This window comes from Trachemys scripta, chromosome 17 (genome assembly GCF_013100865.1).
Source record: "Trachemys scripta elegans isolate TJP31775 chromosome 17, CAS_Tse_1.0, whole genome shotgun sequence".
Taxonomy (NCBI): domain Eukaryota; kingdom Metazoa; phylum Chordata; order Testudines; family Emydidae; genus Trachemys; species Trachemys scripta.
In genome coordinates, this window is record NC_048314.1 from 19632678 (window position 1) to 19658216 (window position 25539).

Below are 25539 nucleotides of genomic sequence, written 5' to 3' on the forward strand. Positions count from 1 at the left end.
GATCCCCTCCCCCCGGGGGCAGGGGGGGCGCGAACCGCCCCTTAAGGGCAGCCGGGGCCGCCCCTCGGCGGACTGGCTTTAGTTCGGGGCTGACTTCCCCGCGTCTCCGGCCGGCAGAGCAGGCGCCGCCCGGCCACTAGGGTCCCCGCGGAGCGCCGCCCCGGGCCGAGAGCCGGAGCCCCGCCGGGCACCCCCCGCCCCGGCCGCCGGCATGGAGCCGAGCTGGCTGCTGGGGGGCGCAGCCCTGCTCCTGCTGCTGCTGCCCGTGCTCCTGGCGCTCAGCCCCGCCGCCCACTTCCAGCTCAAGATCGGCTTCTACTGCGTCCTGTGCGTGGCGGCCTCGGCGCTGGCCGTCCCGCTCTGCCTGCTGCGGCACGGCGGCCGCACCGTGCGCAACATGAGGCGAGTGCCCGACCCCCGCAGGAGCCCGCCTGCCCCGCTCCGCACCCGGCCCCCCGAGGCGGCGTCGGGTCCCGCGTCCAGCCCCGCCGCGAGGGGCCGAGCCGGCTTGGGAAGCCCCCGGCGCGGTCTCCGGGGGGGAGCGGGGTGGGGGGGGCTTGGTTGTGCCCTTCGGGGTGTTGCTCACTCGTGTGCCCCCCCGGGGACCTGCTCTGGCACTTGCCCTCCCGGGCAGGGGGAGCTCGTTCGCCCGCTGGGTGTGACCGGGCCCTCGCTGTGCCCTGCTTGTTAAAACGGCTCCGTGCCGCCTGGCCTGCTACCAGCCTGTCTGCTTGGTTGGGCTGGCAAACGTGGGAAGGCTCCACGCCCTCCCTGCACCCCGAAACTCGGCTTGTCTTGTAACCCTGGCGTTGTCCTCTTTACAGACCGGTTTGTACTCGCCCTTCCTTCAGTGATGGGGCCCAGCCAGTAGTCCTGGTGGGGCGATCCTTTGCTGTCCAAGCAACAGCTAGGTCACAAACACTGTCTTGTGACAGCTTGGCATGACTTGAGCAATAGGAGGCTAATACAGGCAGGGCCGATGAGAGGAGGCGGGAAGCCAGTACAAATTACTGGGGTCTGGTGGTCCGGAAGGGAGCCTGGCTTCCCCCCTCTTGTTGGCCCTGTTTAGCCAGTCCGCCCTTGCTGGGGGGCTTGAAAAAAAATTTTCACCGGGGCCCGAACCCGCTCTCGGTGGCCCTGAATACAGGTAACTGCTTTCTGTTGGCTTACAAGCCTTGCTAGCAGGCAACACTTGGAGACGGAAGAGCTAGGATGTTAATGCTGCCCCTCCTCCCCCTTAAAACAACACGCTTCCTTAGAGGCTTACAACCAAAATACTGACCGCTTTTAACTCTGGTGGTTAGCTACTGTGAGCTACTGAACTGTGGCCCACTTACCACGGGTAGCTTGCCAAGGGATATCAGGCCACAGGGTGCTGGCTCTCTTCCTTTCCAGCTGTTAAACTGCATTAGAAGGTGCGGTGGCTAAAAATACATTAAATACTTTCCTAACCTTTTGTTTGTCCCTGTAACCCATTGCTGTTGCAGCCCCATGGATGTTAAAGCTATTGCAAATTGACAGGGAGGTGACCTGTGTGGTTATGAAGGAGAGTTCTCCATGAAGTTTCTATTAAGATATGATCTGCCCTGTAAACATACTTGGGAATCTTTATTATTAGAATGTCCTCTTTTCTGCTTCTTACATGTGTAGTAGTTTTGTTTTGAAGTGAGAGTGTGGGTTTTCTGTAGGTTTAATGCACTCAGTTGCTAGTTGGAGAACATGTATTGGATGGAGGTTTTTTTTAAACACTGTATTACTCGAACAGTTTTAATCTGTTCAGTTTTGTATCCACCCCATTGCCTAGAATCAAACACAACAGGCTGAGTGGGGTGATCTGTTAGATTGAGTAACTCGTCCCTTACTTATGCAATAGTGCACCTGATGACTGAAAGTGCCAAAGGAGGGTGTGAAAGCTGGGAAGTCACTTAACGTATATTTTTCTGATTTATTCTAGTCTCTAAAGAAAGCTAGTGAGCTGTATTCGGGCCTAGGTAACCTGTGCCAGTTGGCGCCCTGACTTGTTTTGCCTCTGCTTAACAATCTGTCCCAACTCGCATTTAGCTCGGATACGCCGCTTCCTTGTCCAGACCTGAAGAAGAGCTCTGTGTAGCTCTAAAGCTTGTACTTTATTGGACCAACTTCTGTTGGTGGAAAATATAAGACTTCTGTTTGTATTGCTGCACCGGTGCTACACTTAGAGGTTATGCTGCTCTGATTCTGACAATGTTCAGCCCTGGTTGGGGTGAGGATCTTTGGGAAAATGCTTAGTCACGGGCTTTTGAGAACACTTGGGACGACTTTCACAGCTGTAGTATCTTGATTGTGTTCACTCTGGCACTGCTGGAAGGGGGGGTGTATAAAGTCCAGGCAAGCTGAAGATGGCTGTAGAATTTCCTATCACTGTCCTGATTTACTTGGGAGATAGATCCTCTGACTAAACAAAAGTGTCTTAGCGGAACTGGATTGGGGGGGGGGGAGAGAGAAAGAAGCAGGGAGGGCAACTGAAAAGAGATTCTCTATTGCCATTTCCTGTTACAGGCACATGTATGCCCTGACCACTTCCCAGAAATCTACAAATGTGAAATCTCCATTGTGGTAGCAGGGAGTGAAGGTGCAGGTATGATGGTTTTATAGCAGGGATAGTCAATTATTTTTATTATTTTTCTCTGGACAAAAAAATAAGTAAATATATTTGAGGTCTGTTCAAAAGCATTGGGCTGTCCAGATTTAGTGCTGGTTTGCCTATTGACTAACCCTGATTTAGAGTGGCTGTGCAATAATTAATGAATACTATATGTTGCCTGGGTTATTGGGATACTTACATATGACTGTCTTGGTTTAGTTTAATGGAGGGCTGAGGTAGGGAGAAACAAGCAGGAAGGGGAGAAAATGGCTGAAGACAAGCCACTTCTCAGCAAACACCTGAGAATTAGAAGATGATGCCAGGACAGGAAAGGGCCTGGGAATACAGGCCACCAGAAGAGCGGTGGCAGGTTTTAAAAGGAACACTGTTGGCGATGGCGTGTATTTTTGGCAGGCCAGACTGGGATGCAGGAACCTGCTAAGGTGTCTGTAGAAGCTAGGCCTGCCTAGGTTGCCATCAGGGGATCTTTAGGTAAGATAGACATGCTGGTAGACTTTTGAAATCTAAATGCTTTGTTCCTACTTAAAACCAAGTATTGTTTATATTGCAGAAGGCTGTTTAGTGTAACTATTGGTCATACACCTTCGGAGTCCAGCCAAACACAGGCAAATCTGCAGGATAAGAATGGCTGATAGACCGGCCCCTAGGTAAGAGTGGGAGAATTGTGGCATTCCACCCCAGGAGAGGTTAAGGTGTGAGAGGTGCACTCAGACCAGCAAGTGTTCAGAGGTGCAGCTAGTCCTGTAACTGACAGTACTGTATTAAACTGGAGCAGGACAGTAAAGCCTCTCCCTCAACAGGGAAATGCTGTTGTAGAAATTTCCCTACTGCTGCTAACCCCATGCTGACTCCATGTGGCTGCATTGGGAGGCTTGCTGTCAAAGGGCTGCTGGCTTTTTAAACAATCCTTGGGATCCCTGCTCAGAGCAAGGTTAAACCTTCTTATTCCCCAAATATGTCCATCTACAGTTCTAGCTGTTGCTTCTGAAAGCAGTGCGTCCCTTTGCTCTTGTCTGTATGTTGGAGCATGGCCACCAGATTCTGCTTCTGTTATCTCTATGCACAGTGCAATGTGGCAGCTTCATTTTTAAGTCCGCTGCCATAGTCCTCTTTTCCCCATGCCTCCCCACTCCTCACAAACTAGTTTAACCCATAATCGCTGCTATTTCATAGTTTGAGGGCGCTTCTGCGTTGTGGTCATATGAGTTTAATTATAATCTTGTGAGCAACCAAAGTGTTTGCTCTTTGAAACCCCCAGATCTATCCTGTTGCTTAAATCTGTCATTTTTGTCTATTAACTCAAAAGGGTGTAGCTGGAGGTGCTGTCTTTTGACTAAGATGTGAAAACATGGGGCTGACTGGTAGGTGTCTGGGCTGACCCTCTTCTGAAGTGTAGAGTTATTAACCTTTTGGAGTCCTAGCCAAATTCCAGTTGTGATTTTACATCTCTAAATTCCTTGGAGGGTTTCCATGGTCTGACATCCTTATTCATGTCCCATCTGTAATTGTAGCTGTGTGCTATTAAGCACCTTCTGTGTTCTACCCTGGAGGTAGCTAGGTTTTAGTGGAAGGTGGAATGAGATGCTCCTGGATAGCAAGTAAAGATGATCTGAGACAAGCAAGTGATTTTCTATTCTCACTACAGTGCAGTGGTAATAATACTGTTGTGGAAGTTTAGTAGCTAGTGTGACTTCTGTAGGTACATGATGTAATCTGGGATGCAGGAGCAAGCTACTCTGTGTTGAGCTTGCATATGAGCAAAATGAATTGATTCAGAATGGCCTTTTCCCCTGCATGCTTCAAATCTATATTTTAAATGCAAAGATGTAGCTGTCAAACCAGTGCCCTGACACTTTTGACAGCAGTGGCCTGCCATGGCCAGAGATAGGAATAGTCCACCTAGTGTTCCCTTGAGCTGCGCATAACAATCCCTGCATCTTTTGTGTGCACCTCTTAAGCCACAGATACTGGTCTCCCAAAACCTAGGAACCGCACTGCATGTTGTCTACTGGCACCTGACCGCTACAGAACACTAGTCTAACCGGAACCAGTATTATTTTGCCAAAGAATATTTCTGCGAAAGTATATACAAAATACTTCAGCTGAGGATACAGAAGGATTTGTAGGAACCACCACAAAACCGAAAGACACTTCAATCTATTGAGAATATACAACTGTCCTTTCAAAGCAGGCTGAAAGTGTGCTTGGTTCAAAAGTACTTTTATAAAAGCAAAAACTTCTTCTCCTGGGCTCTTGCTGTTAATCGTGCTACTGTGACCTCTCTTTAGATCTGGAGGAAGGAAGAAAAATCTAATTGTACTTCATTTGACCTCCAAGGCAGTGTTCTAGTGTTGTCAAAGCAACTGCTGTACTTGAAGGGAAAGTCACGCTACAATTAGATGTTTAAAAATTTCCTTGGGTCATTGACTGAGAACTCTGAATCTTTCACCACTCTCCCATGTGTATGTTTCTTGAGATCCTGGCTTCTGTGTGGCCTGTTGAGACTTTTTGTTTTGTTGATCTGTCTCTCCAAAGTTCTGTTGCCTTGATAAACAGCCAAAAGGGTTCTGTAGCCGTAGGTAAAAAAAATCAGCACATTGTGGAAATTGTCTTTATGATATCCTAGTATTTGTAGTTACAACACTTGGTCTGAAGACTTTCACTTCAGAAAGAGAACATTATTCAAGGGCTTTCCCTTCTCCAACAAGCATTCTTTGGAGAGCTGACTGACTTGGCCTTGTTTGGCTCTGCTGTCTGTCAGTCAGCATACCGCCATCCAAACATCTTAACTACTCTGGTCTCATTTCCCTGGCCTACATGTATGAAGGGGAGAGGTGGGGCAGGGAAGCAAAACTGCAGTAGAAGTGTGGTGGGAGGGTCAAGAGCCTGCACTTCTTCTGATCACTGGAGTGATGGGCTTGGCCCTCCTGGGTGAGGGATGAGTCTGAAGGATTTGTCACCAGGGTGGGTGGGGAGTTGAGACTAGCAAGAATAGTGACTTGCATAGCGGGAGTGCAGGCAAGAGAGTGAACAGAGGACAGAAGTAGCAGATGGGGAGACTGGAAACAAAATATAACTATTATGATAGCCAAGTATTGTGCTTCCTCTAACTGTGTTTTGGGATGGGGAATGTGGCGACTCAATGCATGTAAACGTATGCAAATAAGCTGCCATCCTCCACTTCCTGGGATATTGCCAGCATGGCCCTGCATGCTGCAAAGGTTATACACAACGGACTTAACACAGTTCTGCGGTTACAAACACCCCTGAGAAATGATCCAAGTAGAACTGTCTTTCATGGGATTAAAAGCCCAGTGGAAATGATTCCATTAAGATTCAGAGGGTTATAGAACTGTCTCTCTCATGGTGTTAAACTACACAACGGTGCCCCTTTAACTGTAAATATCAGATGTGTTAATCTGTATCCACAAAAACAACAAGGAGTTGGTGGCACCTTAAAGACTAACAGATCTGCCCAAATAAATCTGTTAGTCTTTAAGGTGCCGCCGGACTCCTTGTTTAACTGTAAATGTGTGTTACACAAGCAGCATGCTGGTGCAAGCAACTGCTGCACTAGCTAGTGCTGCTCTGTGGTGGTCCTACGTCCTGGCAGGTGTATGATGACTTGCTTTGCAGTTTATGAACTTGGAATGTGTTGTGCCATGTTGGCAGGATACTTCCCTCTGAGACGTGCCAATACCCTGGCCCTCTGATTGTGCATGACGGTAATTCTCATCTTTGTGCTTCGCCTTTTCATCCAAAGTACCATGTTTTTTTATAGATGGGGGGGCATCAAGGCACAGAGGCTCTCAGGACCCAAAGGGTGTGTCTGCACTGCAATTAAAAACCTTCAGCTGGCCCAGGCTCTGGGGCTGTTTAATTGTGGCTTGGGCTGTAGCCTAAACTCTGGGACCCTCCTACCTCACAGGGTCCTAGAGCCTGGAAGTCTACACTGCAATTAAACAGGCCTACAGCCTGAGCCCTGCGAACCAGTGTCAGCTGGCCCATAACGGGCCAGCCCTGGGTACCCGAAGAGTTATTGTCCGGTATCGGAGTGGAGCCTAGGAACTCGGACTCCTGCTGTCTGCTAGACAACACTGCCATCTTTGCCTAACTTGCATATGATGCCCTCTTTTAGTACGGAACTCCTCTGCCATAATGCTACACCTAGAGGCAGGGCTGGTTCTGCGGTCCAATTATTGGGGGATGGGGTGGGGGAGATTAGTGGGTATTTTGGGGCCCCTGGGTATCACTAGTTAAACAACCTTCCAGGAGTCCTGGGGCCAGTTAGACCCCAGGGGTGGCAGGTAGTGCTGGGCCTGCCCAGAGGCAAACTGCCTCCTGAGGAAAGCTTGGCGGGGGGACACAACTCCTGGTTTTAACTTGTTCTGGTTAGAGCAAAGGTCAGGTTATTTTAAAGTCCAGCTCCACTGAGGCAGGATTGCACATGCTGAACGATAGACTTTCTGGCATAGCAGCTTCCTGGATTGTATGTGAGCCAAGTCCCCTGCCGGGAGGGGGAGAGTAGCCATGTTGTGTCTCCTGTTTGGCACAGAATATGCTATTGCTGTAGATAAAGGGCTGGGCTGACCCTGCCTTTCCCAGAAAGGACAGGTGCCAGGCTTTACAGCAGAGCTGGCGGTTAGTTTTTGGGGCTGGTGTTTTGAGCACAGCTGGTGGGTGGGTGGGTGTGTGCACGTACATACGTACGTACTTGAAATAGTTCTGTGCCCTGAAATTTCTGGAAGTAGTTAGTACCTAATTCAGCTCTGTGTTTAAGCCCTGATCCAGATGAACTGAAGAAGTGTGATCTGTACATCCACAGAAGCTCTGGATTAAAACTTTGGGTTATGGGACCCAAATGTTTGCTGGGTTAATTCTGTACTTGAGTGCCAGTGATTTCCCCACCTGCTGTCTTCAGGTAGCATCACTGAAGTCAGTGCAATTTCTTCTCTATCTCCAAAGGTGGTAGGAAAGGTGTAGGTGTGTGTGTGTGCGCACGCACACACTATGGGATGGTGGAGGGGTCACAGTAAGTGTGTAGATTTTGGCTTTTAACCTTTAGCACCAGTCTCCTGGCATGTCCCACTGGCTCCATTCTCTAGTCTTTGCACCTAGACTAATGGATTAAGGTTTAACCTGCACTGATGAAAGTTGACTAAATAAATGAATGATGTATGCAGCTTAGAGAGCTCCATGGCAGACTTTATGGCCTGGTACAGAGATCCTTGCCCCTGCCGCTGATTCAACTCCTGGCTCCATAATGCCAAACCCAACATGACGGAGAAGAGGTCACTACATGCCAGTGTGAGGCTCAGATGTCACTTGTTACACACAGCCAATTGTGAAATCTCATTAAAGCTGCCAACATGTAGCCTGCCCCATTAGACCTTTAAAAGCATGAAATGCATCCTGCATTGACACTATATTTTGGCGCCTAAGGGGGCGTGTGCACTGCAGTTAGACACCTGCAGCTGTCCTGTACCAGCTGACACAGGCGCACGGGGCTCAGGCTATGGGGCTGTTTTAATTGTGGCGTAGAAGGTCTGCATCAGAACGTCTGGTTTGGGCTGCAGCCAGAGCTCTGGGACCCTCCCACCTCACAGGGTCCTAGAGTCCGGGCGCCAGCATTTACGCTGCAGTTAAACGGCCCCACAACCCAAGCTCCGTGAGTCTGAGAGTCCAATGGCACAGGCCAGCTGCGGGGGCTTTAATTGCTGTGTAGACGTGCCCTTGGAAATACGTTCTTGGGTCTCGGATAACCTGTTGGTTGATGAATTAGACTTAATGTTTTAGTTTCACAATCAAGTGTGATTGAGGCTTGTAGTGTTGGAAAGAACCTTACACACACACACCCACCCCAGACTACAAAGCCTGGACACTGGCTATGCTGGCAGAGACCTCTAGTGACCCCACCTGAGGAGTCACCAGGGAGGTGAAGGAATGCCGTTTCCTCCTATCCCCTGCCAATGTGTCTCTGTAGCGTGAGGCTTATGACCTTTGTAATGCTGTCACCACATGTACTGGAGGAAATCCTCGCTGCAACGCCCCTCCTCTTGCCCAATTAGTGTAGCTAAATGAGTCGGGCCCTGTGTGCTCTGGCTCTGCTCCAGATCAGGACGTCACCCCTTGTGGCCTGAGCAGTTTTAGGACAACCCCCTCACTTGTTGTGCAACCCGGACCTTTCTCTTACAACATCAAGCCACCCCCTCATTCTTGCCAGTATGTGCCCTTGGGTAATGTGTAACCAGCTCCTCCTGCTTTCTGCAGAGCGCTGGTTTCCAGAGCACTGACCTCTCCCCTGGTTCGGCGATGGAAGGGAGGTGGGGTTGGAAATTGGGTCAGTCTCGTGGCTAGGATACTGGTGATCCTTGTGCTGACTTGGTGTCACGTTGGCTCTTGTAACCCCACTACACAATCCTTTTGACTGTGTGCCTGGAGTGAGACAAAATGGGCTAAACCTCTGCCTCTGATTTCTGCAAAGAACGAGTTGGTATGTGTGTTTGTGCATGCTCGTTCTGAGCAATTGCCAGTCTCCTGTTCGTTACTCTTAGTAGTAAAATGATCTGTCGAGAGGCAGACTTGAATGCAGCCTGGGTTGGTAATCACTGGATGTTTCTGTTTGAGTGGATGGAGCACTGTATCCTTCAGACACCCCGAGAACCAGAAAAAAGGAAACTTACTTTATTTGTAGTTTACCAGACAGGAGCTGTTAGCTTCATCCTGGAGGTCAGTTGGTCTCCTGCAGGCCAGTCCATGGGCTGTGATTCGCTGAATTAAATGAATCTTCTCTCAGTCCCTTCTCTGTGGGTCTGTGTCCTTGGTGCAAGCCACTCCTGCAGCTGGCAGGAAGTGGGGCGTTCTCCCAAGTCTTGGCATAGATACTGTGCAGGGTAGGCCATGGGCATCAGGACTGACAGGCCCTGCTGTGTTGGGATCAGTGCTCTGCAGAGGTGCTCACGTTGCATTGCCTGCGCTGTGTCCGGTAGATAGAGGATTTGAGTCTCCTAGCACCAGTCCTGCCAGTATCAAACAACATCTGGTATTCTGCTGACCTGACTAGTTTGGGGAGTGAGTGCTATCCTGTCGGCATCTCTCTAATAACCCTAAATCAATAGGATTTAGTAGTAATGCAGGAGGAAAAGTTGCCCTCTCCTGACCTTGCTTCTGTCTAGGAAAACAAGTAGCTGCAGAGTCGGGCTAGTCAGAGGCTTTGATCAGCTTTAATAGAAAATCGCGTTTTGACAAAATGAGAATCTTTGTAGAAAGCTGCTGCTTTTCTCACTCTCGTTTTTTGTTTTGTCAGAAACCGCTTTGGTCAAAACACCAGATTCGGTCAGTTGGACTCTTCCTGTGGGAAAACTGGAACATGTGACAAATTGTCAATTTTCATTCACTTTCTGCCGGGGAAGAACCGATCCTGACCAGCTCTAGTGCTGGCACAGTGCCCCATGTATTCTCTCTCGAGTTCTCTGCTTCCGGTGTCCCACTCAGCTGGTTGTAAAAGCCCCAGTCTGTCCAGTCCAAACCAAAACTACTTGCAGAGTTATCTCAAATCTAGTTGGGCTTTGAATGAGACTGTACTTTCCTGAGGGTGCGGGGTCTGGGAGGAAATGAGTGGTCCCCTCCCAGAAGCCATGCTGTAATGAAGAGAATCCAGGTAGAGAGGGAGAAGTGCGTGGAGGGGTGTCCTAGCAGATAGAGGATGGGGACTTGGGAGAACTGGGTTCTATTCCTGGCTCTGTCCCTGCTCTGCTGGGCCTGGGCCTCAGTTTCCATATCTGTAAAATGAGAACACTGACCTCGTTTATAAAGTGTTCTGAGGTCTGCAGATGAAAAGTGCCATATAAGAGCTAGGTAGAGGTGATAGGGAGGAGAGAAAACCCTAATGTGTAGCATGGACAAGGGTGCTTGTGACCAACTGCAGGCCTGGTGGCTTGTATTGCTAAAACTCTGCTAGTAACCATGGCAGCTAATCAGAGGTCTAGCTTGGGACATGGATGCATGATCCTGTTTTGTTTCCTATGGAGGCCAGGAATCGCTAACCTTGTTTATAATCTGCTTTAGCCAGCCTTCCTGGGCAGAGCTGGGAGGTAAAGCATCCTGGAGTATGCTGCTCTGTGTGAATGCCCCTGGGCATGCTGGCTCACGCTCATGTGCTGTGTGAGATAGAAAGCATTCAGCCAAGGTAGGCCAGGAGGTGGGCGCAGCTGCACAAGGCCAGGAGGTGGGCGCAGCTGCACAAGGCCAGGAGGTGGGCGCAGCTGCACAAACAGTTGTGCTGACAGCAGCTGCTGTGTGGGCACAAATGAAACTGCAACCTTTGCCTGGTCTGGCTACAGAATTGCTGCTCCGTGCCGATGGCTGCCAGCAGGAGCTTCAGAAATGGCCATCTCTTTTGCCAGGGGGCTTATTGGAGAGTGCAGATGCCCAACCCACGCAGTCTCAAACCAGATGTGCCGGGGAGGTGGGGGGAACTTCAGTCTCAGCAAGTGGGGCTGTGCCAGGCTGTCTAGCATGCTAAGGTGGGAGAGCAGCTGCTGCTGCCCATGGTGTGAGACGGTCTGGTTAGGGTGCTAGCTCCTTGTGCCCCCAATCCGAGAGCCACTCACAAGACACCCCTCCCTCTCCTTTCCTTGCCAACATTAGGGGAGCATGAAATACGCTCATCCCAGGTTCCATATGTGCTGTCACACCTTCATCTTCCCCTGTAGGTGGCAGTAGCTTCCCCTCCCCCCCCCCCCCCCCCCCCCCCCCGGGCCTGAAACAGCCAGTATGTGCTGGCCAGCTGATCTCTGGGCCCCACACTCCAATTCTGAGCTCAGGGGACCCTGTCCCACCTCTTTGTCTTCCAAGTGCCGCTCTAAACACACACTCTTCTCTTAGCTCAAGTCTTTTTTGTCTTAAGCAGCATACGCGTGACAGTGAGATTCACCAGCACTTGAACGTGGGCTGCTTTTGTTTTCTGCGTTTAAGTTTTACGCGCGCACGCATCTCTTGTTCCCTACATCTGCTGAGGGAGGCTGTTAGCTTCCAGCATGCTCCCAGCAGAGGCGCTTGCTTCCTCTGCCTCTCTGATGGGGATGCCTACTGACTGCCCCATCCTCTGCCCCCCCCAACTGTTATCGTGCCGGAGGTGTAGGGCTGAGCATTGGAGCAGGGAAATGGGAGTTTATCCACCACAGCAGGCTCTTTGTGTAGGTCCTAGCAGTGTATGGGCAGCTCATCTTTGTGATAGCTGCTGAATGCCCCCAGCCCTGTGGCATGCCAGGAAGAGGGATGGGAGACTTGCAGTTGGAAGTTCTGGCTTTTAACTGCTAACCTTAATTTAAATGAAAGTCTGGCATGGCACTTAATTCCATAAGGGCTCTTTAAGCTCCACCCAGCTGTGTGGGTGGTAGGAGCAGCACCCTAATCTCTGCTTGCTGGCAGGGAGCTAGCGTGCATCCTTGTACAGGGTGGGGTCTTGGTTCTTGAGTCTGCATGAGTCTCCTGTCTCTGCTCCACGGGACTCGCTCAGCAAACCGCCAAACTCTCACTTTCTTTACTAGCAACCAGTCCAGCTGTTTCCAGATTGAAACCAAGGGAGCCAATTTACAGCAGCAACAGCAACTGCTCGTGCTGTAGGGCGCTCAGCCTGAAACGGAGTCGCATCGTAAGTGCTCAGCCCAGTCTCTTGTCACTGGGTGCTGACCTCTCCTGAAAACATGGCTCCCACCCCAAAGTGCCCGCTGTCTAAAGCGGTAGGCAAGACAGAGTGTGTTGGGGAAACCCAACGGTGGGGCTAGCGTGGCCCATCTCCAGCGGGTTCAGGAAACCACTTTTGTCTTGCCAGAACTTCCGAAGCAGCTCTGCCCAGTGCAGCAATGGGGTCTGCGCAGCTGGACCCCTGTACCTGTGTGGGGAGCCCCATTGAAGACAGTGGTGCTCCCTACAGATACGGAGTTCATTGCGGGATTGGACCCTTGCTTCTTGGTAAGGAATCACTGGCCAAGATGGCACTGAGAAGGCTCCCGAGCTGCTCTATGCCTTCCCACAAAGCTCCTTGGAGTGAGCATCTCTCCAAATAAGTTGCATTAGGCGGATATCTCAAGCAGCATTACATAAGGGCTAACGCACCAGAGCTAGTCATCTTGTATGCCTGGAAGATGGCAGGTGGTGAATCTACTGAACTGATTCCGGTAGTGCTGTTTCACTAGAGAAAGCTTCCCCCTGCAGATGGCAGTGTCTTATAACGATGGTACAGATAGATGTGAAAAGAGAGATAAACAAATATGACTTCTAGGGTGAGTCTACAAAATCCTGTTGTTTGTATGTTCGATCATTGAGCTCAGTAGATAACTTGTTTGCCCTTCACTTTCAGGGTCTTTCAGTGATGTAGCTTGGACTGAGAAATTTCAAAGCAATTTCCCAGTCACATTGTTTTGGAGCACAGCAGGCCTGCGGCAGAGTGCTGGTGTCAGTGGAGGAGCAAAGGGTAGTTTGATTGACTTGCCTTGGCACTAAAGTGTCCTCTGAGGGGTTCACTGCTTCTCTGCACACCTCTGATGTGGGAGGGTGACTGTTCTGTGGAGTTGTGTGCTGTATTGCTTGGAGGGAGCTGGTCCAAAGGTACCCTTGCGTAAGACCTTGTGGGGGGAGGCTGTCGATGAGGGTGGGGTTATGTGACAACTGTTTAGAACAGGAATTGAAGGATATTTCATGTTCCTGCCCCTCCTAATAAACTACAGGGCAAATTAGGCAGCTTCCAGCTCATGCAAGGACATCCCAGGAGGGCAGATAAATGAGGGAAATGTTGACACCTTTTTTGGTCCTTAAGCCTGTTCCTCTGGCTTAACAGATTCTTTCTGCTGCCCTAGTGCTGCGTCTTCCACACCATAATGCAGACGCTATCGACTCCATGAGACCTGCTGGCCTCTGACTTCTCTTCTCTCCTCTCTTCTCTGCAGAATCATCAAAAATATCGTCAGGACCTTCAAGTATATTTATGGCCTGAGGTTTGAGGCGAAAGGACTGGAGAAGTTCCAGGTCGAGGGGCCATGTGTCATCGTGTCAAACCATCAGAGCATCCTGGACATGATGGGTGAGTTGCTTGGGTTGGAAAAGAAGCTGTCTCGTCTGAAAGTGAACTGTTGGGTGCGCCTAGCTTTGCTGTTTGGGAAATCCTGTGCTTGTCCCAGATTTGGGGAGTCTCCAAGCCTTTTAGTGGAAGAGGCTCCAGGAGACCTGTCTGTATGTCACAAAGTGCATTGGCCAGTTCTGCCTGCAGGAATTGCCGTGTACGGTGTCAAAAGCTACAGCAGCGTCTCGAGGGGAGAGATGCACAGTGTAATGGGACAGTGGGTGAGCAGGGAGGGGTATACTTGCAGTTCGGGCGCTCTCAACAGAGCAGTGGAAGAGCCTGGTATGTAGCGAACTAGGTATTGCCAGACTGGATCAGACCCAAGATCCATCTAGTCCAGTGTCTGGTCCATGACCGTGATCGCCGCCTGATGCTTCAGAGGCAGATGTAAGAACAGCTGTGGGATAATCAAACACAGGCACGCAAGAGGGACTCAGTGTGGCTTAGAGCAGTGGTATGAGAGTTCTAGTCTGAACTGTCGCTGACTGGCTGTGTCCCCCTGAGGAGAAGAATGTGGTTGCCCCCCCCTTTTTCCCTTCCGCCTGTGCTCTCCAGTGATCCTGTGCAGGATACTTGTTACTACAGCTCGCAGAGGCTCTGAGCAGGTTTAGCTGTACCACCCCAATTACTGACCCATGGCAGGCATGGGTCAAGTCTTAGTCTTCAGTCTAGTGGAAAGGCGGTTCTGCACTTGCCCTGAAATAAAGGCCAAAGTCTCCCCATGGCCTAGGGCCTGGTACTTCATTCAGAATTTGCAGGCTGTCCTATTAGAGGGCTAACCTTCCAATCCTGCAAAGCTCTAAAAGGCAAGCCAAGCAGAGAGGTATGTGGAGTGGCACCCAGAGGCCATACTCCCACTTTCTCCAAGCTGGGACAGTAACTAGATACTGTACTTCATCCTTCCAGGGGTAAATATTCCAGCTGGAATGCCTCTTGTTGCATTGTCTGGCTCACTTGGGTACATCCCAAGGGTTTGTTCATCTTAATAGAGGACGTTAGCATGACAGGGTAGTGAAAGGGTTTAAAAAAAACAAACAAACCCTTGACTAACCAGAAAATAAGCTAGTGGAGCCCTCGGAGCGAAGGAGGAGACTGTGGTACACCTACTTTCTAGCTGCAGCCTGTCCGCTGGCTCAGCAATTGAGACTACATTATTACTATTCATCATAGTGCCTTAGAAGTCCACCATGAACCAGGACCCCATTGTGCCAGGTGCTGTACAAACACAGCTAGAGTCTAGGAAGGAACAGGTGATCCAAAGATGGTGATGTCGTAGCCCCATCTTCCCGACATGGGAGTAAGCAGGGTGGGTCTAAGGCGAAGTGTACGGTGATACGAAGGTGGGAGGCGTTGTAAATTCGGAGGAGGATAGGGATATCCTGCAGGGAGACTTGAACGAGCTTGTGAATTGGAGTATCAGGAATAGGATGAAATTTAATAATAAAAAGTGTAAGGTGATGCATTTGGGGATGACTAATAAAAATTTTAGTTACAAGATGGGGACGCATTGGTTAGAAGTAACGGAAGAGGAGAAGGACCTAGGGGTCCTAGTAGACCGCAGGATGACTATGAGTCGACAATGCGACGTGGCGGTGAAAAAAGCCAATGCTGTCTTGGGATGCATTAGGCGAGGTATATCTAGTAGGGATAAGGAGGTCCTGCTTCCGTTGTACAAGGCGCTGGTGAGACCTCATTTGGAGTACTGTGTGCAGTTCTGGTCTCCCATGTTTAAAAAAGATGAACTCAAACTGGAACGGGTGCAGAGAAGGGCCACTAGGATGATCAGAGGAATGGAAAACCTGTCGTATGAAAAGAGACTAGAGGAGCTTGGGTTGTTTAGTCTGACAAAGCGAAGGCTGAGGGGGGATATGATTGCTATCTTTAAATATATTAGAGGGATTAATACGAGGGAGGGAGAAGAATTATTCCAGCTTAGTACTAATGTGGATACGAGAACGAATGGATATAAACTGGCCGTGGGGAGGTTCAGGCTTGAAATTAGACGAAGGTTTCTGACCGTCAGAGGGGTGAAATATTGGAACGGCCTTCCGAGGGAAACGGTGGGGGCGACGGACCTGTCTGGTTTTAAGATTAAGTTAGATAAATTTATGGAGGGAATGGTTTAATGGTAAAACATAGTAGTCAAGGAAAACCAAGAAATGGTAGGTAAATTGTATAATGGCTGACGGGTCAGGCTGGAGACTCTTGCCTATATGCTCGGGGTCTTACTGATCGCCATATTTGGGGTCGGGAAGGAATTTTCCTCCAGGGCAGATTGGCTGAGCCTCTGGAGGTTTTTCGCCTTCCTCCGCAGCATGGGGCAGGGATCTCTAGCAGGAGGGTTTCTGCCGATTGAAGTCACCTAAAACAGGATTGGGGACTTCAACAGCAGAGTCCAGGGAAGGGGTAGGGACGGTTTTATGGCCTGCAGCATGCAGGGGGTCAGACCAGATGATCATAATGGTCCCTTCTGACCTTAAAGTCTATGAGTCTATGAGTCTATGAAGTGAGGAGTGATGACAGAATTGGGAATAAAACCCCTGTTTCCTCCGTCACAGCTCCTTGCTCCAGCCATTGACTCCTGCTGCCACCCTGTAAGTGCACGTATAAAAAATTACCTTTCTGAGCTGCAGCCCCTGTTAGAGAGGCAAAGGCTCCCATGGGTCCCTTCTGCCATGCTCCTGCTGCAGAACCAAGGAGGCCCCTGAGGCAGAGCTGTGGAACAGGTGGCTGTTTTACGATGTCTCCTTCCCTTCCCGCCCACACCCTGCTCTCATTCCATCCTCTTACGACTAAGTCTCTTCAGCGTCTAATACCTGAAAGCTGCTGAAAGACACGTGGTGGTTTGCGAGCCAGCGATGCCGCTGAATCAGCAAGGGATCATCTCTGCAAAGTTCCCTGGCTGCTGCCACCCTTCCTGTACATGCAGCCTGTTGCACCCGTTCGCTCCCAGTGCTTATCCGCAAGCGTGGGTTGGGTCGCTCGTACGCTGCCGATCTGGTTTGTGGGTGGAGAAGGATGTTCTTGTTGTCATGGCTTATTGTGGGTGTGCTTCTTACGCTCTCCCTTCGCCCTGGGCTTAGGGTTGATGGAAATCCTCCCAGATAACTGCGTTCAGATCGGCAAGAAGGAGCTGCTGTACACTGGCCCTGTGGGTCTGATAATGTACCTGGGTGGCGTCATCTTCATTAACAGGAAGAGTACGAGCAATGCCAAGACGGTGATGTCCGGGGTTGCCCAGACCATGCTGGATGAGAACGTGAGTAATGTATATGCCACTAGGTTTTTGTGAGTGCTGGGCACTGCTTGCATCTGTTGGAGTAGAGGGCTGCTTGTGCTGGAACATTAGTCAGCCGCTGGATTAAGGGGGGGTGGAATACTATGAGAATTATCATCTGACCTCTAGTACCTGGTGGCTAGCGTGGACATCAAATGCCAGTCCTGGCTGTAGCTGTATGCGCAGCAAAATCTTCTGAGGAGTTCCAAACAACTAGGAATAGAGGCATGCAATCTATTATCTGGGTTAGCCCTAGAGAGGTTATGTGGGTTAATTCTACAGCTAACTTCTGGTGTGCCAACAAATGGAATTCATGGTTTATCCGGTCTTACAGGTGAAGGTATGGATATACCCGGAGGGCACGAGGAATGGGAATGGTGACTTGTTACCATTCAAGAAAGGAGCTTTTCATCTTGCTGTTCAGGCACAGGTAACACTTGTTGGCTTCTTTTGCAGGCCAAAGCGCTAAACAGGCCTTCCAGTGAAAGGTCTGCCTATGGTGACCAGACACTGGCAACATGGGATTCGTTAGCAGTCCAAAATGTGAGCATCATAAATGACACCCAGGCCCTTTGACGTGAACGCTATCTTCAGAGCACCCAAGATAGTAAGCTGCAGAGAGAGGCAGCTTTCTCACTGGGATCCCAGAAGTATGCGAGTCTCCTTGGAAAATGGCACCTGAAACTTCCCAGATAAATGGGCTAGAGGGGACATGGGTGCGGACCAGAGAGATTATAAGGGACTGCCCTCCTAGGTCCATGGGGAGACGATGATGGCCAGCCAATACCATGGCGTAACTGGCATCCTTCTCCAGGACAACCCCATGGAGCATGATCAAATTCTGGCTAACTTGGCTCCTTCTACTACTGACTTGCATTTTAGCTTCTAAAGTCATAGTTCTGAGTCACACATCTAATCTGCAATAACGTGGGTTAGAACCCGCCTTTGTCAATTAGATCCCTCCTTTAGCCAACTGAGTCACTTCCTCAGTGTTGCCTGCTCTACAGTGCATGGTGACCCGGTAGGTGCTGTAGTGTTTAGCACAGTGCAGGTGGTTGATTAGTGCCATGTCTTGGAAGAAGCAAGATTAAAATGTGGCTCAATACATATAAATGCCACACAACTTGTACAGGCTGTGGTCTGGATAGTTCAATTTCCAGCTCCGTAGTGGTTGGTTAGATGAGTTTATTAAATTGCAACATGGTATGTTCTATAACTGAATATCAACTTTTGTCTGTCTTCTAGAGTAGCCATATTTTGTGACTCTTTTTCTCTTTAAAAGAGAGAGAGAACTGGGTAAATACAACTTAAATAGTCGCCAGCATACTGGAAGGGGATAACGCTTGCACTGGTGCAGTGGCCTGCTGAGCAGATACATGGAGGATTCTAGTTTCCCGGGCCACTAATTTAGAACTTTACTAAGTTCACTTGAAAACAGTCTGGCTATTCCACTTCTCCTGGATTTCTTCAGGCTTAGGAAGTCCTACCAGACTCTGAAAACCAAACACTGCTTCGTATCTCATGTCCATTCTATGTTTATGGAGGGCATGATGTTTGTATGTATACAAGCTTTAATATACCAGGAACAGAAGGGACCATAATCAACAGTGAAGCAGAAAATATTAAGATTGTAGTTCTTAACCTATTTCCTGTATATTTGTCTCAACCTCCTTGATCTCTAATGGACAGTTTAAACCCAGTGTGGAGCCTGTGACTTAAGAAGCCAATTCCAGCTACAGACCACAAATCCAATGTACAAATTAGCCACCCAATAACAAGTCATTAAAGATGGATTTCTAGAGACTGGGCTAAGGACAACATCTGAAGTAGTGGCTGGCTTCGTTTATATTCAAAGCAAGTCGCCCACAGTAGATCTTCCATATTGTGCCAGATTAAAAATAGCTGCCTCTTCTCCTCTTTCTTGGTCAGAGGCATTGCCTTGCTCATAAATGATTGCAAACAGTGATTCCTGTTCCTAAATATTTAACCAGCACCTTCCCCCTCTTGTGTGCTTAGAGGCATTTGCAGTGAATGTTTGAGCTGCTTATCAACCTAGGGAATTGCAGGATTAAACATACTGAGGAGGATGGTGCCTTGGGCTTCGACTTGGGAGAGTAACTGTGTGCTTAGAGCCCTGGCCTGAGACCTCAGGTCAATTCCCATCACTGCTGCAAGCTCCTGTGACCTTAGGAAAGTCACTTGGGCCCCACTTCTCAAAGGTGTGGAGGTGCCTAATTTCCATTGATTTCAGTGGGAGTTAAGCTCCTAATACCTTTTTGAAGATCTGGGCCTTTGTCTTGGACTCCATTTTACGTATAAGTAGCTTTCTCCTGCCCTCTGTATTTTTTGAGCCTACAGTCCAAAGCCAGAGTTAGTCTACAAATACAGAACAGAGTCCTATCTAGCACCATGGGGGCTCAGTGTTGACTGGTGCCATGCTATTGTAATACCAAAAAACCTTTAACTTTCCGGTACTCTTTCCCTTCCAAGGTTCCCATTATTCCTGTGGTGTATTCCTCGTTCTCTTCGTTTTACAATCCAGCCAAGAAGCTATTTATATCAGGTACTGTACTGCTTTGAACCCCTCTTGTTTATGGGCGGACTCTGTTTCTGGTCTCCCAGCAGAAGAAAAGCTGGGCTCAAGACAGAGGTGCTGAGGCACCTTTATTTGGGCATTCCTGTCGCAGTGGCTGTCCTCTTACTAAGTTGTGTTCGTTCAGTCTTCTGGAGCCGGATTGTCCAAGGCACTCAGTAGCCATGATCAGGGCTGGACGGATTGATTTTTTTTTCCCCAACAGCTTGTCTCAGACAGTGCTCAGTCAATTGAGCTCTCTTGACCAGCTGGCCCTTAGGTGCCCAAGTAGGAGCTGAGCTCTTCTGAAAAGCAGCCTCCAAATCTCCTTCACTTAAACTGTTGCACTGGGACCCAGTGGTGAGGGTAGCGTTTGGGCAAGAGGGGGCAATGCTTGGTGTTGGGCCGGATTGTTTCTACGTACTGTGTTGGGCCAGCTGCTCTTAAGATGCAAAGCAGAGTGCATATAGGCACCTCTGGGGACCAGGGATCAAATTCTAGCATCTTACAAGTGTCTTGAGCAGCTGCTAACCTTCCAAAGCCCTCAAATTACTTGGTTCAACAGGCAGTCTCTCCTGGGGAGACCCAGGGATAGAATATCAGGGGATGCTACCAGTGGGTCACAGCTCTCTTTGGCGGCATATAGTATGCCCAGTTACTATCAGCTCTTCACTTCAATGAGCAAATCCAATATGGAGGTAGTGACAGCAGTGAATAAAAGATTTTTTGGATTATCCTTGGGGAGAAAATCAGCTGCCTCTGTCCCCTTCTGCTTTCCTGTCACAATCAGGCCACTTCTGTCCCAGTGTCACTCAACTGGCATCTTAATTCTTCTCCCATTATCTGCAGTTTTAGTAATCTCAGTGCTGGGCTTGTCCTTCCAAGGTGCCTCACATGCTGAGCCTTGGGCTAGGGGAAACCCTGACTACAAGATCTAGGTGGCTGCTCTTCAGGGAGGCATTGTGGCCCGGAGTCTAGCGCTCTGCACTGGAACTTCGGAGATCTGGGTTCTATTCCTGACTTGGCTACTGGGTGATCTAGGCAAGTCACTTTCTTGCTCCCTGCCTCAGTTTCTCCATCTGTAAAATGGGGGTGATGCTGACCTTTTTTTGTAAAAGCACTTTGAGATCTTTGGATGGAAAGTACTAGGTAAGAGCTAGGTTGTGGTATTATTACCTAAGAGGCGGCTCTGAGCCTGTGGTAGAAATATCTCTACACAAGTTGGGGCATAGGGAGAGATGTAAGTACCCTACTGACTAGAGTATGGGCTGAGGCCTGGTCCATCTCTCTCATCTGGCCCATGCTTGCAGTATATAATGGGCAAAAAGGGAACGGGCGAACAAAGCACCTGACACTACTGGGTCATACACAGCAGGCAATGTCCTGTTCTGTCATAATCAGCAGATGTTTCCTGTGTTCCAGCCTGCTTCCTCAGCACATGCAGGCTAGGTCACTGGGTTGGCTTTTTGGCTGACTCGTTATCTCAAGAGTATCAAAATGCACCTGGCCCTGTAGGAGAGAGCACCTGAAGGGCTCCTGCTGCCTCGTAAACACTCTTGCAAGGTGAGGCTGGAGTTTCTTTAACTGCTCACTCAGGAGCTGTTGGCTTCAAAGGAATTAATTGTAATTCTCTCCCCGAAGGACTTCCTGAGTGTTGTCCTAGCTGGGCCCCTGCTCTGCCAGACGGCTGTACCCAGCCTTTGTGAGGATAAAGGGCACCCTGAGAACTGAGGAACTAGGAACTTTCAGAAGTGGCTATTGTTACTTTTCTTGAGTGGGCACTTAGCAGCCCTGTTGAGTCCCCTAAATGCCATTGCATGCCACAGTGGTTCCTGCTGCTGCAGAAGGGGAGCGGGGGTCTGTGGCTTGCTTGTTGCAACAGCAGGATCTATTGGTTTAATTAACCAAAAATAAAATCTCGCTCCACACAGCAAAAACCACCACCCTCCCCCCAAAACTGTACTGCCGGGCAGCCATGTGGAGGGTCGCTGGCACTTCTTACTGTCTGGGGAAAGCCAAACAGGACTACATGGCTTCCAAATGAATATGTGCCCCCATGGGTGGGAGGGTTAAGAGGTAAATATCACCCAGCCAAATCAAAGATGTGATGACTTCAACTCTGAGAGCCAAGTGGCCTGGCCTCAAGTGAAGCACCTTAGCTTGATTGTGGCTTTCAATGACTGGGACCTGAGCAGATTAGATAGGCCAGAGGGTGTGTAGCTTAATAAAGGAGCGGAAGTCCTTTACTTGCAGAAGCAAAGCTTTAAACGATCAAGTGGAAGTATCTTGTTTCAGACCATACTCTTATTGTGTACATATTAACTCACCCCTATGATCCCACCAAATACCTCCAAGGTTCCCAGAGAGTAAGATCTTATTCCAGGTGGTTCAATTCACTCCTAAGGGTGCAGCCTGAGAGAGACACTTGGGTATTGAATGTAGAAATGCATTCAACAGAGCCAATTTCCTTGGACACATGTATAACATTGACGTTCATGACACGACATGTGTCCAAGGAAATTGGCTCTGTTGAATGCTAATCGCTACTTGCATGTGTACATGAGGGGGTTGTGCTGTCACAATCCTCTCTAGAGAATTCTTTGTTAGTAACCCTGCTTTCTAAAAATGTCACACTGGTGACCTTTTGCAATGGACTCTGCCACTAGCCTGGTGGGGACAGGGAAAGGAGTCGCAAGTTCTGCCGGACTAGTCCGTTTGAGCTACAGCTGGAATTTGCAGGCATTTCTTGCAATAGGAAGCCATGAATGCTTGGGGTCTGGGTGCCTGCTGCCAGGAACTCCTTGTACACAGCCTTGGGACACAGATGGAAACGAGCTATCCCCACTAATGGCCGTTACAGCAGATGTAACGGTGCACTTAGACTGGATCCTGGTAACTAGCACATGCGAGCTTTGCTATGCTGTCTGCTATGGCCACGTCTGCTGCGCTCCCGGGGGCTGTGAAGGTGGGGATTATGATTGGTATTTTAGCCATTCTCCACCCTCCCTATGACTATCTAATGGCCAAATGCCAAACTTGAGTTTCTTCTCTTGTTCCTAGGTAAAATCCGGGTTGAGGTGCTCCAGCCTATTGAGACCAAGGGCCTGAAGGCCGAGGATGTCGCCGACCTCACAGAGAGATGCTACTGCACCATGAGAGAGACCTTTTTCAGATTATCTGGCATAGCGAGTGAGGCGAACGGCTCAACGCAGGGCCCTCAACAATAGTATTCCCAAATAGCAGGGACTGAAAGGACCTATTTCCATTGCCAAAATATCCAAGGGGTTTCTCCCGTTCCTTTGCAGCAGGTTTGGGCAAATCCTAAGCCTCTGCTTAGGGTAACCTTAGTTGACAAACACCATTTGTTGGGCCAATTCTACTGTTCGGTGAATCTCTTTTGTGGGTTCTTTATCTCCCCTGGGGACGTGTCTCCTGCACTCGGTTTCTCAAACACCCTACAAGAGCTAGTGCTGATGCCCAGTGCAGTGAACTCTTCTGCGACCTCCTGCCACACTCAGGTAGCTGGGACAGTAGGTGTTGCAGAACACCGTGTTAAGGTCCTGGCACCGACCACTGCAAGCCTGGCACTAGCCACAGCCAATCCATTGGATGCCGAAGACCATGTTAGGTACATCTTTGCAGCGTCCAACTGATTAATCCTCGCTTTCATCCTGTCCCTAGCTGTTGGTGCTTGAGGAGGCGAGGGTAGGAGCAGTTCAGATGGCGCTCTTCATGCGGCTGTGCATTCCCAGCGCTTACTGGCAGGACTGATGCCCTAGCTGAAATCTTGTTCACAGCTGAAATTCAGCTTCTAAGGTCTCTGCCCAGCACGGTTTCATTCTTCCTAGCCCCGACTCTCACCTCAGACACAATTTGGTTTTTGACAAATCAACCTGTTGGGGATTTTTTTCCTCTAAAAAGACACTAAGCATTTGTGATTCTGCTCAGAGACAAAGATGGGAGACCAACCACTCACCCCTTCCTGATGGAATGGCCAAGTCGTAGGACGTAGCAGGGAACTGAAATGTGCAGGATGCTCTTACCAGAAGTCCTGGGGCAAGCTTTGTACAGATGTCCGTCCCTTACTCGCTCTCCAGACAGAGTGAATTCCCCAGCAGTACTTCTAGCAATCTTGCAGCCTAAGGCTTCCTTCAGGTTCTCTGGGCTAGGCCAGGTGGGCCTTATGGGGCCAGCTACTCTTGATGCTGTCCCTTAATGAAGTCAAGTTTCCGTGTCCACTGAGTGGACAAGCTCCATGTGGACTCATTTAGGGATGGCGTAGGAGGGGGAAACGTGGAGACCTAAAAAACCCAACCAAACCTGCTGTATAGTGTCTTGGTAGGTTTTTATCCAAACACTTAGCCTGATGGCTGCTATAATGCAAACCTCTATGGGGATGCTATCTCTCAACAAAATCCCTGGGGTTTGTAAGTGATGCATTAACATGTCAAGAACTAAACTAAAAGGATGAGACAAACCCACAAAGAGACCGGGACTTTTCTCTGCTCATCCCCTTTGTTTTGCATTACAGCCAGCATCCCTGACTTAGTATATACTCGTGTACTCCACCTGATGGCTTGCTTTTAGCATAAAGCCAGGTATGACGGGCTGAGGGAAGGGTAGATGTGGCACTTCCTTGGTATTTGTTGCAACACTTTCAGTGCTCAAATGTTCTGTTTAAAATTGTTTTTAATCTAGGTTTTGTACCTAGACTCTTCGTTGCTGCTCTTGCTTCCTAAGGGCTATACTGTGCTGTTTTGACACACTGCACATCCGAAGCATTGACCAAAAGACAGTGCCTGCCATACAAACGTGTCTCGGAAGATTCGCCTTACTAGGACTGTTAGTGTTAGGCGAAAGCCATGGTGTTGGAGATGTAAAACATGCTGGATGGGAGAGGTGTATGATGGCCCTGAATCAATGTTTCCTTCGGTGTGAATTTGCCAGCTGGGAAATAGCAGCTAGAGGGATTCCCGGTAACTGAGTTTGACTCTCCTCACCCAGCGGTAGAAATGTCGAGCTCCTCAAAGGGAGTAACAGCAGAGATGTTTATGCTCCCTGGGGGAGCAGGCCTTGGCCATGAAAACTCCAGGGATTTGCTTAGAGGCCTTGTGGGAATGTTGCCTCAAGCTCACCAAGGCAGTGTATCTCTTCATGTCAAGTAATCTGGTGCAATGCCTCATCCCCAAATCTCCTGCTCGGTGGGTGGCATTGGAGATGATGCTGTCTCAATCACTGAATTCCTGTTTTTTCTATAAAGGACACCAAATCGAATGCTTAAAAAGCACTAATGCAGAACTGGGAGAAACCAAATAGAGGATGCTAGGAGGCGGTAGCTCCACATGGTTCAGAGCTGTGTTTACTAATGAATATTCGAGCATCCATCTGGTGAAATCTGATTTCAGTACAGACCCAGTGGAAGAAAGCAATCCTCCTGCTTTTCAGTTCTGAAATCCAAAGCAGCACTTTTTTTTCCTTCCATAAGAATGGCAGACAAAGTGGCAATGTAATTGAGGCAAACATCCAAGTTCTTGTGGAGATTTCATTCCCTCTTGCCCAGCGGCTCCAGTCTAGGGTGAGCAGTTGGGAGGGGAGGGTGGTCGTAACGGGTGGATATTTTTCTTTGGCCAAAGATGACTCTGTATCAGATGTATAAATCTAAGTCTGTCTGTCTATGACCGAAGTGGGAAAAGAGATTGAGCGTGCACAAAGGCCGTTGTCTGCTGTTCTGTTTTTTAGTTGTTTAAACAATGTATGTTTGATCAAATGTACATTCTTATAAAGCAGTTATTTAAATAGAAAGTCTTGTGTGGGGTTTATTAGAACCCAGGTTGGGTTGAACTTATTGCCTGGAGCAGCTTTTACTGTGGGTGGGGAGTGTGTACCCAATATTGTCCATTTCCCCTTTGGTATTTGAGTCTCTG

At 49.2% G+C, this 25539-nt stretch overlaps 1 protein-coding gene across 1 annotated transcript; it reads left to right on the forward strand.

Annotated features, from left to right (window-relative positions):
• Positions 1–25417, forward strand: AGPAT2 (1-acylglycerol-3-phosphate O-acyltransferase 2). Its single transcript, XM_034751928.1, has 6 exons — positions 1–402; positions 13594–13727; positions 16850–17025; positions 17378–17473; positions 19534–19606; positions 22676–25417. Exons 1-6 carry the CDS (start codon positions 212–214, stop codon positions 22840–22842), a joined length of 837 nt encoding a protein of 278 aa, XP_034607819.1. The 5' UTR covers positions 1–211; the 3' UTR covers positions 22843–25417.
• Positions 25418–25539: the final 122 nt, after the last annotated feature.